General features: G+C 35.6%; 1 protein-coding gene across 3 annotated transcripts in view; it reads left to right on the plus strand.

The window, feature by feature from the left end:
* FRYL (FRY like transcription coactivator) overlaps positions 1-18,302 on the plus strand; it is a 147,910-nt gene that overhangs the window by 112,302 nt on the left and 17,306 nt on the right. For all 3 annotated transcript variants that reach the window (XM_086463977.1, XM_086463979.1, XM_086463980.1), the window contains 9 exons: positions 524-664; positions 2,765-2,962; positions 4,204-4,365; positions 4,653-4,727; positions 6,243-6,419; positions 9,117-9,320; positions 10,227-10,397; positions 14,426-14,679; positions 16,990-17,197. In XM_086463977.1, coding sequence (XP_086320103.1) covers positions 524-664; positions 2,765-2,962; positions 4,204-4,365; positions 4,653-4,727; positions 6,243-6,419; positions 9,117-9,320; positions 10,227-10,397; positions 14,426-14,679; positions 16,990-17,197 — 1,590 coding nt within the window. The remainder of the gene's footprint in view (positions 1-523; positions 665-2,764; positions 2,963-4,203; positions 4,366-4,652; positions 4,728-6,242; positions 6,420-9,116; positions 9,321-10,226; positions 10,398-14,425; positions 14,680-16,989; positions 17,198-18,302) is intronic.

Raw genomic sequence — 18,302 nt, forward strand, 5'->3', positions numbered from 1 at the left:
TATAGGATTCAGTATATGAGTCTGCCAGCCATTCGTGCAGGTGTTATTACCTTTAAAAAAGTACCTTGTGTGAAAAGTATATCACTTCAAACTGATGAGGATATTTTTTTAAATATTTGTACATTCTCATGAATGACTTTGTATGTGCTTATTTTGTTTTTAAGATTGTGTTTGCTAGCTTTCTTTAGGGTGTGGATGTAACTTTTTCATACAGCTTTGAGATTTTGAATTTGTATGAACATTTGCATTTAGTGCGAAGTGTTGTATTATTAGATGCTTTAGATCTGTGCTAACAAATATGTCAAAATGCAGGGAAAAAAACTGAATTAGAACAGAGAATGTTGTTCTATTGCATTACTTTTTTTTAATGCTAAAACAAAGTTTTGAAAAACATGAAGTGGGACACAAGTTTCTTGAAGCGGAAAATAAATGTGTGTGGAAGTTAGCTGTATTTTAATGTTTGTTTTACTTTTTGCTACCATTAAAGGCTCAAATTAAATTCTGTATTTAAAATTTTTTTTAGCTGCTAGAGAAAGGGTTATCCAGTATGCAACAGTCCTTACTACAGATCATTTACAGTCTTCTGAGTCATATTGACCTATCCACAGCACCAGTGAAGCAGTTTAATTTGGAAATCATAAAAGTTATTGGTAAATATGTTCAGGTAGGTACTCTGAAAAACTAGAAAAGCCTTTCTGCTTGTTACCAAAGTGGTAATGAAATTACACTTGAATTTTGAGGGGAATTAATTTGTTTCAGATAGAAAAATAGTTGTTCAAAGTCAGATTCCGTAGTATTTTATTTTATTTTTTGTCATATGTGTTTAATTCACTATATGCTTATGTATTTGTCCAATTTGATTTGCATCTTGTGGGACAAGTTACCTTGGAGAATGTGCAACTATTTACAGATATAAGCAACTCTACATATGTAGAGGAGATGATCCTTCAACTATTAAAATATAAGGAAATGTTTACTGTCAAGTACTGCACAAATGTTTTATCTAAGTGTATATGTTTTCAAAAGGAAGTTTTACAGTTAAATGCATATTTAAACCAGTTTCACTAATGTGTCTGTGAGGAACATTAATGAATATGAGTGCATTTTTTTGTCAAAGAAAGTCCCCAAAAGATGAACAACAGTGTTTTGCCCTGGGTAATTTGATCCTTTGTACTTGGAACACAATTTACTGAAAATCTATTTCATGGAAGGAAGGTCTAGCATCTTGCTGAAAGATTTTTATAAAAATGCCTGGAGCATGAAACCATTTCAGTGCACAAAATTCTCTTCCCCCGCCCCCACCCCCTTTTATTTTTTCCTGAATTCCATTATTGCCAAATGTATTTCAGTCAAATGGTTTAATCATAATTAACCAGGAAGAGTAGTGTTCCCTGGATGTTTTGTTATTGACGGATATGTACTTTAGATATTGTGCTTCTGTCAGAGTGCATTAGGCAAAATGGAATGATTAGCGTAACTACAGTTTTCATGGCCTGACAGCTGCTTGCTTCACCTCTAACCTTTATCTGAGCTTTCTATGCAAGCCCACACTACTGTAGAATCTAATCTTAATTAGAAGATTTTGGATATCAAAATAATGGTGCTAGCAAAAAAATACTCCAGAGAAGCCTATGTATTTTTTATATGATAAACCATGCTATTATAAATGACAAAAGAGCATAAATTAACATGTCTTTTTTAAATGTGATGCGACTAAGCTGATTTTTTTTAGTCCACTGCAATCACAATTCATCTTAATAAATTTAAGTGGCTGCAGGATGGTTCAAGTTTGAGACTACTTTATGTTTATGATGCACAGAAATTCAGGAGGTTGTTGAAGACTCATTACCTACAAAGAAGCATGTATTACTTAGAGCCTTGAAAGTGGTACTTATTTCTTTAATGCAATAAAAACATGGCATCCCAATTTAAAAAAAAAAAGAAAAAGAAAAAGAAAAAAAAGCAGAGATCCTGCTAATTTTAAAACCTGGAAGATTTAAGTTTTGGGTCAGGAGTGTAAATATTAAACCTCCCAAGGTGCTGTTTTTGGTGTAAGTTTCTTCTGTGATTCACTCCACAATCTCTGTAGTTGAAACTGCTAAATTATTTACATTATCTTAATCACCTTTAAGGAGAGTGCACTGAACTCAGGCTCTGCCTCTTATGTTCTCATACTTTTGCCCTGGCTTTTTTAAGCAGTCCATTGGTTCGATACTATATAAAAACCTTGTAAATGTTTTTGGTTTTGGTTTTGTTTTTTTAAGGTCTTTGAAATGCATGAGGAAATACAGAGCACAAAAGATTTTTGTCTGTTTCAAATTCAGTTTACTCTGCCCATAAGTGTAAAATAATTAAAGATGCCAGGAGGTGGAAGTTGTTTTGCTTTTAAATGCTATCAGATTTTATCTCCTGGGGCATGAAAGGCAGATACTCCAGACAGTGGTAAAAAACATAGTGTAAATACAGGGAGCGAGGGACCTGGAACAGAGTCTTGTGCAGCTGGCACTGTGACCTGGAGTTAGTGAGCCTGCCAGGCTGGACCTGAGCGCCCACCGTGGGATGACCTGGTACCTTGCCACTGCCTTCCCGGTACTTCCAGGTCTGAAGCTGCCCACCTGTGCTAGCACCTTGCAGCCACGTGTAGAATATTAGAGCTTTTGGATTTGGGAATCCTGCGATGAATCAGTGCAAAATCCTACTGTACATTAAAAATGGCTGTCTTGTTTGAAGTGATTGTTTTGTGATTTGTGTACGTTCTCTTTAGAGTCCGTATTGGAAGGAAGCCCTTAATATTTTGAAACTGGTGGTGTCTCGGTCAGCAAGCCTTGTTGTACCTAATGATATTCCAAAGTCTTATGGAGGTGACATAGGTTCTCCAGAAATCTCTTTCACAAAAATTTTTAATAACGTCTCCAAGGAGCTACCTGGGAAGACCTTAGATTTTCATTTTGATATATCAGAGGTAATTGTTATATTTAAATTACAATACAATAATGACTTCTTGTTGCAAACTCAGATTTGTTTTATGTTGGCTTTCTACATTTTTATATTTTAAAATAAATGTAATTTTTAAGAATGGCATATGTTGAAGTTTTACAGACATGTAAGTAGAGTCATACTGAAAGATAAACTTTGAATTCTTTTATGTTGTGTTTTTGCCTTTTTTCTGCTTTGAATATCTGCAGAGTTAACTACTAAAAGTCAATAGGATTATTCTCAAGGATATTTCATCTGTGTCAGACAGTGGGCTAATGCAGCTGGCTGCTGCTTGCAGCTGAACATTCCAGGCTTTCATCAAATGAAGGGTTGTGCATTCAAGGGCTCAGCTGATTAAAACCCTGTACTGCAGTTTTGGCGTGACTTTGGAAGGGGGAGAAAATTTAGAGGAGAGCAGGATACAGAATTTAGGAACCTCAGTGTGAGATGGACGCAACTGGAGAAAAACCTCCTGTACTTGAAAACAACACCCCTACCCCCCAGTTAGAGTTCATTAGAACTGAAAATAATATATGAATACAGCTGGTACTCATTCTGTGTCTGAAAAGGGGAGTGTAGCCAAATGACTGCAGTGTCAGATAGGGATGTGAAAACTATAGAAGCTTTAGAAGTAATCAAAAGCAAGAGCTCTTGGTTGAAGCTAACCCTAGATAATGATTGGAGATACAGATGTTTTAAGAGCATTACTTAAATCAGTAAGTGAATTCCTTACTGGAAATTTCAGTGCATGCAGGTAATTGAGAGACAAGATGAATTCCCACAGAGTTCATTGGAGTAGCATTTACTGTCAAAAGGGCTGAATTTGATCTTGATTTTCAGAAGTGTGCCATTAGTGAAGTTGCTGGTCTGCGGAAACAATGTTTGTGTCTGTGAATGATTCTACAGAGGAGCTTTGCATCTTTTAAACTTACTTGTTTTTAAAGTGTGTTTAAAAAAATATAACTGGTTTGTCAGCATAAAACTTGCATAAATCAAAAAACCCAAGTGGGCAGAATGGCAGCCCACTACATAGGGTAGAAGTATTCAGCTTTGTATTTCCCAGTGTACCAGTGCTCAGTGGGTTAGGCATGGGCTTCATAGAATGCTTAAAAACAACAAACAGACAAACCCTCCTACATTTCACATAATACTAAATTCTAAAATCAAATATGTAGCCTTTACTAATATAGATTTGAGTTTTAAGAAAGTATTTGTTATCTTTGATAGACACCAATTATTGGGAATAAGTATGGTGATCAACACAGTGCAGCTGGTAGAAATGGGAAGCCAAAAGTTATTGCTGTCACCCGGAGCACTTCCTCAACTTCCTCAGGCTCCAATTCAAATGCATTAGTTCCTGTCAGCTGGAAGAGACCACAGCTGTCTCAGGTACGTTGTATCTCAAACACATTATACATATATTATAGACAGTGTTTATGAATGTATAAGAAAAAATCGTTGACGTGTAATTTGAAGTCTGTATTGCGTCTTAGCAAAACAGTAAATGAATATAGCAAAAAGTAAAAGCTAATACTGGTGAAAATTAAAAATGGTAAGATTCTTTTTAGAGGATGTCAGCATGCAAGATGACTAGTTAAAAATGCAGATGTTTTAGATTTTTACCTGGACCTCCAGCAGATGCCTGGCTATGTGATTTTCTTTGGTATATTTTTCAGAGAAGAACTAGGGAGAAGCTAATGAACGTGCTTTCTCTGTGTGGTCCAGAATCTGGTCTTCCCAAGAATCCTTCAGTAAGTGGTGATGGTAGTTTGTTGTGGTTTTTAAATTCCATTAGTCAGAATGCTATTGCATTTTCAGGTATTGGTGAAGTTATAAGGAGCTGTTTTTCACAAACTGGTTTTGGTTCAACAATTCACAAATCCAGTTGAAGAATTAAAAAGAGATGAAATCATAAGTAATGAATTATTATTATTATTATTCCTCAGGAAGTCCAGTGGGCACTGTTCTTTGCTAGACAGGTTTCAAAACTATTTAAATTCAGCCAAAATTAATGTTGCCGTCTCAATGAATTTAGGTCAGTCTTATGGGGGAGGACTATTATGTTTTAAAGCAAAGGTAAACTACTAAGAGTAATTCTTAATCTTTGCTTTATGTGGTTATCAAAACAAAAATTTTTTTAAAGTCTTTGGACTGGAACTCAAATCTTTCCTCTCCAGATTAAATTAGTTGACTACTAAGGAACTCCATTGATCAGACTAATCCTTAATACTTCACAGAAGAGCAGGACTACCCTGCCACTCCAGACGAGTGTATGTTTGAGGCTGCATGTATGAGTTTTAATTGTCTTGGCTAGAAGAGGGGATTGAACTAGGTCTCCCCTGTTCTGTGTAAATCTCTAGATAGTCCATTATAAATAAGATGCACCTTAGAGAGAAGGAGCAGCAATGGCTGAGGACTGCAAGGATGTTGTTGTATTGAAGATGCTATAGAATCCATTGAAAATGACCAGTGGATCACATGCCTTCAAGCTAACATGATTGTCAATAGGACCAATAGTCTTAACTAACGAGTAAAAATAGGCTGATGGTGTCACTTCTGTGTACGGCATAGAAAAGTCCCCCATTGGCATGCTAAGCTTAATGGCAGTGATGACATTAAGAGCTTTTAAAGGAAAGTGAGTAGCCTGCCTTGGTTATCATCTAGAATATTGTTTTTTATTGTGACACAGAAGTTCTTGGGTGGGGAAAAATACTGATGGGAGGTGGATCTTTAATCTAGTGGAGGAGGTTAACATAAACGAAATTGAGATGCCTGAAAGCTGAGACTGAAGAGATTTTTAAAAATCCAAATGGAAATAAACAGCAAACTGTAATTTGTGAAGGTTATCATCACTGGAAGCCAGCATTGGATGCCTTTTTAAAGGTATACAGTCCTTCCACAGAAATTGTTAGGTGAAAATGATATGGCCTGTGTCATGTGGATAATCATTATGATGTTTTTTTTGTTCTAGAGCTTGACTAATATTGTGGTTATGAAACTGAAGGTTCAGAGGCATGATTTTCTCTTTATTTGTACCTTTGCAACTCTCAAGTATATTAAGGAGAGAATGATATCACTAGTTTAAAGATACAGTTTAAAATCCAACCAGTCTTGAAACAAATTGCAGTCTGTACTTGCCCTAGTACTATCATTATGGTGGTACGCTAACTGCCACTAATGCTGTTAAATTGCAGGAAGCAGCATAGCTGACTTTTGGAGTTAGAGAAGTTGGAAGTTTTTATTTCTATTTATACCCGTATCTGCAGGTTGTATTTTCTTCTAATGAAGACTTGGAAGCTGGAGATCAGCAAACTAGTCTTATTTCAACAACAGAAGAAGTGATTCAAGAGGAGGAAGTGGCTGTAGAAGACAATACCAGTGAACAACAATTTGGAGTTTTTAAAGACTTTGACTTTTTAGATGTTGAATTGGAAGATGCAGAGGTGAGACCTTGGGATTTCTTCTGTGTATTTCCATTTGAGAACATTTTAAAAATTAGGTTATGTTGGTGCAATTCTAAGGAATTGGCAGCTCTTCTAACTAACCCAATTGGGAAGAATTTATGACATGACTGAGCTTACCTTGCATGATAAAGATACCTGTGTCACAAACTTTGCAATGTTTAAATTGTTGCAAATCATTGGGTGTTGGGCGGGGGGGGTGGGACTTGAGATTTGGGGGTGGGGTGGGGTGTGCTGTTTAGTGACTTAATCTGAAAGTGAAGTGATATGACAGCATAAGCCAGTGACAGGATGAACACCTGGGTATCATGCAGCAGAAAACTTACTTATGGGACAATATGTTAAGAAAATGGAATAAGCTTTGTTCCAGATATGTTTCTGCATTTTGAAAACATGAGGAATAGCTTTCAAAGTTACAAACTGTATGATATACTATCTCATTATATACAATTGACTTGGTCACCATAATTGCTTGCATTGACTTCATCTGGGTTGTTGGAGTTCTTGCATTTCCTCCACTTCTCCTCCTATCCAAAAAGAGAGAGAGAGGAGGTAAAACAAAAATAAATATTGAGAAATAGTAAAGATTCTGTTAACAATTGTTACGTGTGTGTGATAAATAAAAGGCTTCAGACCAGTATTTGCTGAAGCTTAAAAGTATGACTGTGAAAGGACTGGGGAGAAGAAATCAAATGCTTTGTAGTTTCTTTCAGTGCTTTTGTTACAGTCTATATGAAATATTGAATTAGTAATGGAGACCCTTGCAGGTCACGAATCAACAAGCTACTAAGGAGAATATCTGCCTATCTAAACACTAAGATGGTTGTTCTTCTGATTAATCTAGCCATTTTTACAAAATCAACTTTAGTTGTATATCATTTTCTTCGTGCTTCCTGTGTATTGCTTCACTTCAGCCAGTATTTGCATCTTCTAGGAAAAGTACAGGCTCATTATGGTCTATTGCATATATGTGCCCACACACTAAACAGATACCATTTCCTATATTGAACACAAGTAGTCAAACAGTTCAGAATCAAGGCTCAGTAGTAGTAAAACATTAACACTAGGTGGGGCTTTGCCAAAACTTGAGAACTTTGCCAAAGCAAGTTAATCTTTAGCTTCATTTTCTGTATTATTTTAATAGCAGATCATAATGAAGAAAAGACAACTTCTTTCTCATTAGGTGCCTGTATGCAACATGAAATGCTGTGCTTGCAAAAAAAAAAAAAAAAAAAAAAGGCGCAGACTGTACAGATTTAGGGCATTACATATAAATTGTGCACTTGATAAAAGAGCTGCCTAGTTTTGCACCAAAAATACAGAATGTTCTTTGTGGCTGGTAATTAAATGTCAACATGAACCGGGGCTTTTACATTAAAATCTGAATAATATTCAGATTAAACTTAAGTGCTTCAGCCCACAGTAGTAGTACTTTGTTGTAGTTGGGGTTCTTTTGCTTCACCATAACTTTTCACCTTTTTTGGAGTAAAACAAATTACTAAGAGAGAAAGAGACTACAAAATGTTTAGTTTGCTTTGCATATTTAATGCATCATGATGATCTCTTAAGTCACCACGAGAGATGCTCACTCTTTTAGAGCAGTTTTGGAACCCATACTTGCACATTTGGGGCTAGATGTGGTATTTTATTAACTCTCTGTGGACTGGCAAAGTGAACTGATCAGGTTTTCTGTCTTACTTAGATGCATTGTTGAAGGTTGACAAAGCTCTTGAGAAAATCAAAGATTGTTATTGTACTTGTGAATTAAAACAATAGTATAGATACGGATTTCACTTAGTATGTTGGATGTTTGAAATCCAAGTGTCCCAGCTTTAAAATGTGCAAACAGAAAGGATCCAGCTATTGGTGTTTAGCATGCCTTTCATAAAACTGACACAAAGTAGCTGGTAAAACAGTTAATGAAGACATCTTTCTTTCCTACAACCTGTATATAATTAATGTTGATGGTGCTTTGTCAGTTGGATGTGGTCAGTTCAGATTCATGTCTGTTAGTTACAGAATTTCATCTAATGTTTGTTGAAAGAGTTGCTTGCTTTACATGTTATGCTAGAGAAAATGTATCATAAGCATGCTGGTTTTAGTGTTTTGTCGTCAGTTTGTTTATTTTTTTAATCAATCTCCCATTAGAAAGAGAAATTATTTTAAATACTAGCTTTTTGACTAAAGCTTTTTTCCAGAGCTTGAATCAGTCTTTTACTGTTGGCAAATCTTATATAATAAAACATTTTTCCCTGGTTCTAGAGTATCTTTAAGTGTTTGTCCTCGTTCTTTCTAATTATATGTGTTTTCCTTTTTGCTAACCAGGAGCTGCAGGTAAGTTGCAGCCTGGTGCCCTGGCTTGTTCATCTGTTGTTGTCTGTGGTGTGTTTGTACTTTCTAGTCAGATATATAAAATCAATACTGATATAGTTCTAGATTATATATTGAGTTACTTTCCAAGAAGATAGTCAAAAGATTTCTGCTTCATTTGCCATATATTTTAATTTATCTACAAACATCATTTAACAAGGTATTTAAAATTTTAATAAAATTAAAGGGCTGATTGAAACTCTGTTCATAATGCATTTAGTACTTGTGTCTTCTGTGTTGCATTTGTGTATTGATTTTATTCTGTTGAAATTCGTACATACATATGTGTGCAAACTTTTTTTATTCCAGGGTGAAAGCATGGACAACTTCAACTGGGGTGTTCGTAGGCGCTCTCTTGACAGTATTGACAAAGGAGACACACCATCTCTTCAGGAATGTCAGTACTCTGGTAGCACACCCAGCTTGAACTTGACCAACCAGGAAGATACTGATGAGTCTTCAGAAGAAGAAGCAGCCCTGACTGCAAGTCAGATACTGTCTCGTTCGCAGATGGTAAGTTGTTTTTCTGTAAAAGGAATCTGACAACTTAAGCTTTCTCTTGCACTTTTAATGATAAGTATGGCTCACACTTTCAGCCTAAGTGAACTAAGGAGGCACTGAATTCATGTGGCTAAGCTTCTTTTTCATAGCATCAATGAAGGGAAAGAGTTACTTTACCTATGGTGGTATGTAACCTGTTTATAATTTTAGTACAATGTTCTTTTTTTTTTTTTTTGAGTGTCTTTATACTTATTATATTTGTTTAAATATAAGCACAAAATTGCATGTGTTTTATATAAACTGTGTGTCTTTGTGTATTCTAGCTTCAAAACAAACCCCAAAGTGCAAATAAGAACAAGAGCAATAAATGGTCCCGTGGGAGCCTCAGTTGTTTTTAACTATTGAAGTTGTTGGTTTAATTATGGATTTTGAAGCATGTGTACATATAACTGAGGAAAATCAAGAATGCTGGCCACTCAGAAGTCTCTCTGCATTCCATAAATGAAATTAGGAAAAAATTGACTGGACAGGGACCAGCAGGGATATGCTGCTTTTCAGACTTTGGCAAAGTTTGTATTAATGTTGCCCATAACAGAGAGCTGCTCTGCTCTTCATTGTTTTCGCTTTAGCATTTCACGAGTGCCAAAGACATTTAAGAACAAGAGAAGAAATAATTTTCTGGATCCCAAATAACTTCAAACTTCTCTTCAAGAAGTTGGAAGTTAAATGTTACAGAAATACATGTGATGCTTGTGATGGTTTTAGTGTGTAAAGGTGTTAAACTCGTAATGTGTAAGTAATTTCAAATAGCTAACCATACTGAAACTGCCTATTTCAAAACTAATGTGCTTTTCCCCCTATAATTTATGTGTTCGATAAACTATGAAGAATTTCACGTTTGTTTCTTTTCTGTCTTAGTTAAACAGTGATTCTGCAATAGACGAAACAGTATCAGATCATGCTGGTTTATCACTTCAGTCTCAAGATTCCACTAGCAGTGTGGGAACAGAAGAGGTGCTTCAAATCAGAACTGAGACCCCAAGTTTGGAGGCTTCTTCTCTAGATAACTCTAGCAACCAGCTGCCTGAGGTGGGGAGAAATGTGGGCTGGCGCATGGCTGATTTGGGCTCCTTCTAGTGTTTAGTAGCAACTTTGGCTTTCTTTTCAACTGAATTTTCATCTGTTACCTGATTATTTGATTTGCTTTTGGTATTTCTAACCTGTTGGAATGTTCTTATGTTCCCTCAGTATGAAAACTGCTTGTGATGGAATGAGGGAACTTACCACAGGTTAAAAATATTCTTGAAGGGCTGATAACAATCATTTCATGGTGCAGAATGAAAACAGGCTAATATTCAAGATGACTTTACTTGATATGGTTGAAATCCTTCTTGAGCAACATTTTCTTTCAAATACTTTTTTATTTCCCCCCCTTTTTTTTGTGCTTTCTTTGGGTTAATGTGATTGGTGCTATATGGGAATAAAACCTCAGGCCAGCTGTGTTAGCAGTTGATTCCATTAAATAATGCTTTAAAAAGGGCCACAGATGCTAGTGGTATATTTTTTTGGAAAGGCCTGTGTGGACTGAGACAGATTTCAAGCTAATGGCCGCCTGCAAATCTGTGAGTACTTAAGTTTCTTGTTTTTTTTTTTTTTTTAATCTTTTGAATAATTTAAAATTTTTTAAAAAATCATTTAAAATAAAACTCTCACCTGCTAAAGTTCTTACAGTATTTAGCAGTGGTAGCTAAAACCTCAACAAGTTTTTTCCTTGAATTTGAAGTGTCTTGGGTGGACTTTTTATCTCTTCAGTTAAAATTATTGATGCTACTGGCAATCTTATCTTTATTTGGATAAGCATCGCTAATCCCATCTTTAGCAGAATGTAGTTTTATTGAGTTTTCCAGAAAATTAAGCTATTCTTATGTGTATTTGAAGGACCAGTGCATGGTTTACACTTAAGAATGGGTCTTCAGCCCACTTGGTTTAAACAGCTGGCAGACTGGTTCAAGTGACTGGGGTTTCTGAACAAAGTCTGTAGTCTACCTGTTTGCTAGCTGGAAAATCACTCTTATTAACAGGCAAACCACCCACCTAGCTAACATTTAATGAAGATAAATGTAAGAACGAGAGACATACTTAGAGTACAACAAAGGAAACGTGTGGGTAACTGGTTTCCTGTGATAAAATCCTCACCTTCTAAAAGTGTAATATTGTGACTTTTATAAAGCAGCTTTTCCCACTTTTTTTCATACTTTTCTGTTATGATTATCTATGTGCTTTTTAAAAAAGTGTTTGGTTACATTGCCGTTGATAAATTGCCTCAACTTTTGTAGAGCCCTTGTGCTTAGACTGTCAAACAAACTGCTCTGTTAGCGCTTCATCTGCTTGTCTACAACATGTATTTTTGTTCAGTAGAATTTTGGGTGAGGGAGGACACTTAATCTGGATTATTTGTTTCCACATAGAATAGGTGTTTTATGTTAAGATTTCAAAAGGGAGAAGCAATATATAAGCTGGGACTTTATAGAATGAAATTCAATACGATAAACTTTGTCTTCTCCATTGTTTGCTTATGGTACATTTTCGGCTGTTACTCATTTTTATGTTTCCATAGTTCTTTCTGAGACTGCCTTTACACTTGGATTCATTGTTCTTCTGCAGCTCCCTTTATAAAATCACTATACTTCTGATAGTCCAGGTGAAAACATTCAGACAAAAAAAGCACCAACATCATTAAAAATACTGAAAACATTTAAAATGGGCTGTAAAATAATTTCATGACTAAGCAGCATCCAGAAAAAATTGCTGTAGGCGAAAAAAAAAAAATAAGACTGCAAATGCATGTAAATGCAATCGCTAAATGTGATGTGTTCCACATTTATTTTGTGCTTGTTAGAATATGGGATTCAGTCAAATACATATGTTTTCTCCAAGCACAGTTCAAACACATGAAGTTATCTCTCTGCAAGAGTTAGCTATCTGCTTGCATTTTGTTGCTGAAAGGGAGAGCTGGCTTTATGCCTCATAACAGAATGAGCTTGAAAATATGCACACTATCAACTCACTTTGAAAAATTTGTGAGGCTAGTAAAACTAATTCTGTTCTGAATTTTTATACTGCACAACTCACAGCATAGTGCAGGGTTTTTTTTTTCCTATGCTCATATACTTATATATAACTCCTTCGACACGGGCATTTCATTGCGTGCCAAGTGTCAGTTATCAAAATGTTTTTAATAGAAATAAATATATCAAAATGTATCTAAGGTAAAATAAAATAAATTGAAGCCATTATTTAAAAAGTGTGTGTGTGTGTGCTGGTTAGATGCAGTTGTGTTCCTTATTTCTCCTGTAGGGGTGCTGAAGAGTTAAGTAAATACTTAAATGTATTTGACTGATTCCCAGTAATAGCATGTATCTTTGCAAAATCAACAAACTGGACACTTTACATTCCAGTTAGGTATTTACAGTCTAGCTTACAAGAATACTTTCAATTTTTACAATGTTTTACAAGCCTAATTATATGAAAGTTTCTGACTTAAAATTAACCTCTCTCACTCACTTGCACTGTGAATTTCTGAGGGAATGAATTACTAGAAGTAATTTTCCTTAAGTTCTGTGGGGTTATCAACTGTATACATCACATTTTTGAGATACTTAATGAACATTCATGTTGGTAGGTCCAGTGTTACAGAGAAAACTTCAGAAATCAGGAGTTGTGACACTATGAAGACTAACTTAGCTGTAAATTTATTAGCTAGTAATTAGCACTGGAGTATCTTCTAAAAGCGTATCCCTCATATGTACAACTACCAGACATGATCAGTGCAGCTTTGTGTCATATGTTAACATCTATAATAGAAATGGACCACTGCTTCAGTCCAAGTTATTTTGCTATGGTATTGTAGAAGTGTCTTGCGTTGCCATGCCTTAGCTGCTCAGTGTGACAAAGTGGCTGTTCTGTGCAATAAAATTCCAGGTTTAACTTTTAGAAAAGAGGCATTAGAAGTGAGGTCACTAGCTGTGTCAAATAACAGCAGTGTCACATTGAGGAGTACCATAGTCAAAGTGAGATTAGGTTAGGATCACTGTGAAAGAAAATTATATAGTTCTGTTTAAAGCTGAATTGTCTTTTCTAATGTATACGTTATTTATCTGTCAAAGGATCTGTTTAGACTGATAAAAAACATAAAGTGATATGTATGCTTAGAGGCTGTCCAAAGGTTTGTTGACCAGTCTTGGATATGCCAGTAGAGGAATACCAGCACATTAAGAATGAAAATGTGTGATAATTTGTGCCTTTAGGAAATAGCAAGTACAAGGAAGTGTTATTTTTGCTCCACAGAAAAATCCAGTAAAAGGTTTAAATTGATTCATCATAAATTAACTAAATCTGAATTCCTCTGTTCAGTATAGTAATGTTAATGGGTATAATAATGGAGGAAGAGGGAAGGGAGAAAGGGTCATTCTAATATTACCTACCTGAGTTTAATCATAGTCTTTTTGTAATTGCCCATGACTGAAAGCCTACATTTAAAGATTCAGGTTTAAACCCTTAAAGCTCCCCATAATAACCGTAATGGCAAAATAATAAAAATAGTGGAATGTCCCTTTTCCATTGATCATTTGTTACACTGTTGCTCAGCTGAGCTTTAGAAACTTGTTAAAATGGAGAGCAGAAAGGAGAAGAAATGTTCTGTACTGGCTCCAGATGCCAAAGGCAAGCATGAGGCAGTCATTTTGGTCCTCACCTAGAAAAGTCAAATATGAAAGTCTTGATTATGTTTGTTGTGATCTAAATATGTTTGAGGCTATTTGCAGATATTTTTCTGAGAGTGTTCTCTTAACGGATTTAATTGAATGTATTTGAGAAGTTTTATTTGCTGTAAATAAGAAGTCACGTTCTAGGATATTAATGTTAACTGGAAGTTATAAACATTATAAATAGACTGCCTGTCTTTGCTCAAGTGAAATTGTGTGAACAATCCAAAGGGATGAGTGATTAAAGAATAAATGGATATTTGTAAACAATTTTTTATAACTCTGTTACTTTACCATAATAAAAACTGGTAAGAATATGTAAGCCCTGACAATAAATGTATGCTTGATTCACAGGAAGGCAGTTCGGCAGTAAGGGATGAACAGGTTAGCACTGCTAGTGAAGACACTGGCTCATATCTGCTACAAGAACAACAAGACTGTCTGGTCTGTCATGAATCTCTTGAGTTGGAAGAGACCCCTGAACTGCCAGAGGCAGCAGCTCCTGAGAGCTATTCTGAATCTATCTGTGAAGAGGATGTCACTCTTGCTTTGAAAGAGCTAGATGAGAGATGTGAAGAAGAAGAAGCTGACTTCTCTGGTTTGTCTAGGTAAGATTGGTTCTGAGTAACAGAATCTACATGTTATTAGTGCATGAATCAAACAAAGTAGGCTTCCTTATGGTGTGGAGTTTTCCATGAATCCCGTAATACAAGTATCTAAAATGATACCTGTATTATCTGAAGTAATGGTTGTTTGGTTTTGCCTGTTACAGCAAATACACTGAGTGCTTTGCTCAGCAGTTGTTTCTGGTATCACAGAATCACAGAATGGTAGCAGTTGGAAGGGACCTCTGGAGATCATCCAAGTCCAACTCCCCCGCTAAAGCAGGTCACACAGGAATGCGTCCAGGCGGGTTTTGATTATTTCCAGAGAAGGAGACTCCACAACCTCCCTGGGCAGCCTGTAAAGGTACAGGGAAAACAGCTGTGCAGGAAAATATGAGAATTCTTGAATAAAAGAAACCTAGCACATTTCATCACCATCCATAGGACAGAAATGTGAAAAGAGGTCAGAGGGCATTTTCTTGGCAGCTACCTGCTGCAAGCAGTATGACATGGAAAAGCCCTTGAACTGCTCTGAATTATGGCAGAACCTGTTTTGGCACAAAAAGACAGGGAAAAAAATGGTTTGTTTTTTTTTTTTAATCCAAGCTTCTGTAGGAGTCAGGCCAGTTTGTCTTTGAATTTGCCAAAGGTTTATTTTCAGTGTTAATGTTAATCCATCTCTCTTACATTTCTAAGACGTTTTTCCATTTTTTAATATGGACAGCAAAAGTAACTATTGAGAGGAAGAGTATAGTTAGCCCTAGCTGGTTGAGTCATATTTAAAGTGAAATCCTAAGTCCCTTGAAGGTAACAGTGTAAGAAGGAGGGAAAACAAACAAAAAAACCCAAACAAACAAACAAAAAAACCCAGACCAAAAAATTCCAAATTGTGCATAGGCTTGTTCATACTTAAAATTTGTTCAGAAGCTTAGATTGAATAATACGTAGACTTAGTGTATGTAGGAACATAGACTTAGTGTATATTCTGTCAGAGAGATCATTTAAGAAGCATTATACTGAAAAGAACACAACAGGAGCTGTAAAAGACCAAGTCATTAGAGAAGGTTCTACTGGGACAGAGACAGAGAAGTTGAATCTTGTAATCCCATTAGCAACCTAATGGAATATGCCTTGGAAGAATTAAAGGCTGGTACCAGTTAATAGCAGTTTATTTCCTAATGTGCAACTGAAAAAATCTCTTAAAGTTTTAGTTTACTTAAACTAAGCAAACAAATTAAAAACCCGGTAGCTCTAGTTTGAAGAGCGACAGAGGTGATTATATGTAGGGTTCATACACTAGTTAGAAGATATCTGAAAATATTTTTGAAGCTTTGCTTACAGATGTTACTCAAAAGGATTGCATCTTAGCTTTTGAGCTTTGTGCTACTAAAATGAATGTACCTTAAACCAGCACCCACACTTCTTAAGACATGTTTCAGTCCTGGCTAAGATATACTTAGTGCTACTGTAAATGAGGTGATTGTAATAGAGAAAAATGATATGTGTTAAAAAAATTATTTTAATAAACTGTCTGTACTTGGAATCTTCCAACACGTATTTTTGCTGCGTAAGTAGAATTATACAAGAAGAACTGTCAAAATGTGTCATTCCCAGTAATATAGAAAATTTTAACAAGTTCATGATTGTAAGTAGTAGCATTGATTAATTTATAGTTTGATATTTTTATGGGATGTTTGGTGCCTAATGGAAAGTATGACTGCAGAATGCTCTTTGAACAAAGGCCCATTAAATTGGTTGCCCATAAAAATGAAAGTGTTCCAATCTGTCTCCATTCACTCATAATGCTACTTAGGACAGTTATAAAATAGTATTACACTGTTAAATGAGCTCTTGTGGTTTTCTTAAGGAAAGATAAAATAAGTTATGGATATTGGTGAACCGTATGTTTAGATGAATAAAAATTTGAAGAATTGAATGTTAATTCTGTTGTTGGGGACAAGGAGAAAATACCAGTTTCTGAATCATGTGTGTGTGTGTATATATATATATATATATATATGTTGCTATGTATAGCTATATATAACCTACAGGTAGCCCTTTGTCTGTAGATATATATGGAAAGAACATGTTTTAATGAACTTTGGACATATTTGAGAGTATTAAGCAATTTTTTGTATTACAGTAGCAAAAGTTTTTGATTCTTTTTTCTTTGTTCATAGGTACCTTAGTTGATTAATTATTTTACAAAACACTATTCTGAATTCCAAATTCTTATTTTTTCTTCTTACCAAAATGAAGCGGTTTTTTCCTAAAAAATTTACTGAGGAGTTAATTTCTGTTTGTTATTTGTAGCCAAGATGAAGAAGAACAGGATGGTTTCCCAGAAGTACAAACTTCCCCACCTCCTTCACCATTTCTTTCTGCCATATTGGCAGCTTTCCAACCAGTGACATACGATGATGAAGAGCAAGCCTGGCGCTGCCATGTCAATCAAATGCTGTCAGATACAGATGGATCTTGTGCTGTCTATACATTTCATGTCTTCTCAAGATTGTTTCAGGTCAGTGAATTGCCAGTGCATGGTTGAGTGTCTGAAATCCTTTCCTACTGCATTCAAAACTATTCTTTCCCTCCATAACTGCAAAAGCCATGAGATAATGGTAGCAAGAAGGCTCAGAAAGCAAATCAAAAGCAGACAAAAACCCCACATTGCTAAAATAATGTTATGTGGTCATACGCTATTTTCCCATGCAATATCTGCTGTATTCATTGTCTAGCAGTGATTCTACTCAGGGGAAAAAAAAAAGCTCAAAAAAAAACAGTTCAGTGTTTCTTGTAAGCTCTTAGTTCAGGTTGTGTCCCTTCTTTTATTTTCTGAACGTCACCCACGTTCTGTGCTGATTACAGAATTAATGTCTTTCTCCTGGGTTTTCTGCGGGATTCATTATGATGGGATCCCAGCATGACAAACATTAATGAATTTATCTTGCGTCTGTCTTGTGAGAAAAGGTTTTTTCTGCAGAGAAGTGATTGAAACACCAGGAGATCCACTAAAGCTGGAAGTTTTAAACTCCTCTAACTGTATTTACCTCATAGATCTGGTATCTAACACAAAATGCCTGTGGCTTAAATTTTCTCACTCACTCCTCCCTATATGTAGGGGATGGGGTTTTTTTTAATTTTCAAACTGGTACCACTTGGATGTACATTATTCTTTGCAACTTAGAGGATAGGAGAAGCGCAATCCATTTTATTTACGGGCAACGTGCCAAGTGAGCTAAGAGCAGGTTCAGTACTACAAACCAAGATCTTATAACTCTAACCCTTTGTTATATCTCCAATATTAATTTTGCCTGCTGTTTGGTATATCATATAAATTTCTCAGTGAAAGCCTCACTTTGTTTTACCACACTAACATGCATTTTATCCCCCTATATATGGGCAGGTTTAGGGTTAATACCGTGAAGTAACTTACATGTGAAGAATTCATACTCTACCTTATCCATGGAATAACTTGTTTGTGCATCTATACCCATTTTCCATTTTTAGTTGAACTAAATATTTTGCCACAGCATTGTGAAATTCCAATTACTGGTTTTAGATTTTTGTCTTTTTGCTTCATCTAGACATCAGGGGTTTAGTTTCCCTCTGTTATACCAAAGCTC

Source organism: Leptosomus discolor, chromosome 4 (genome assembly GCF_034619465.1).
Source record: "Leptosomus discolor isolate bLepDis1 chromosome 4, bLepDis1.hap2, whole genome shotgun sequence".
NCBI lineage: Eukaryota > Metazoa > Chordata > Aves > Leptosomiformes > Leptosomidae > Leptosomus > Leptosomus discolor.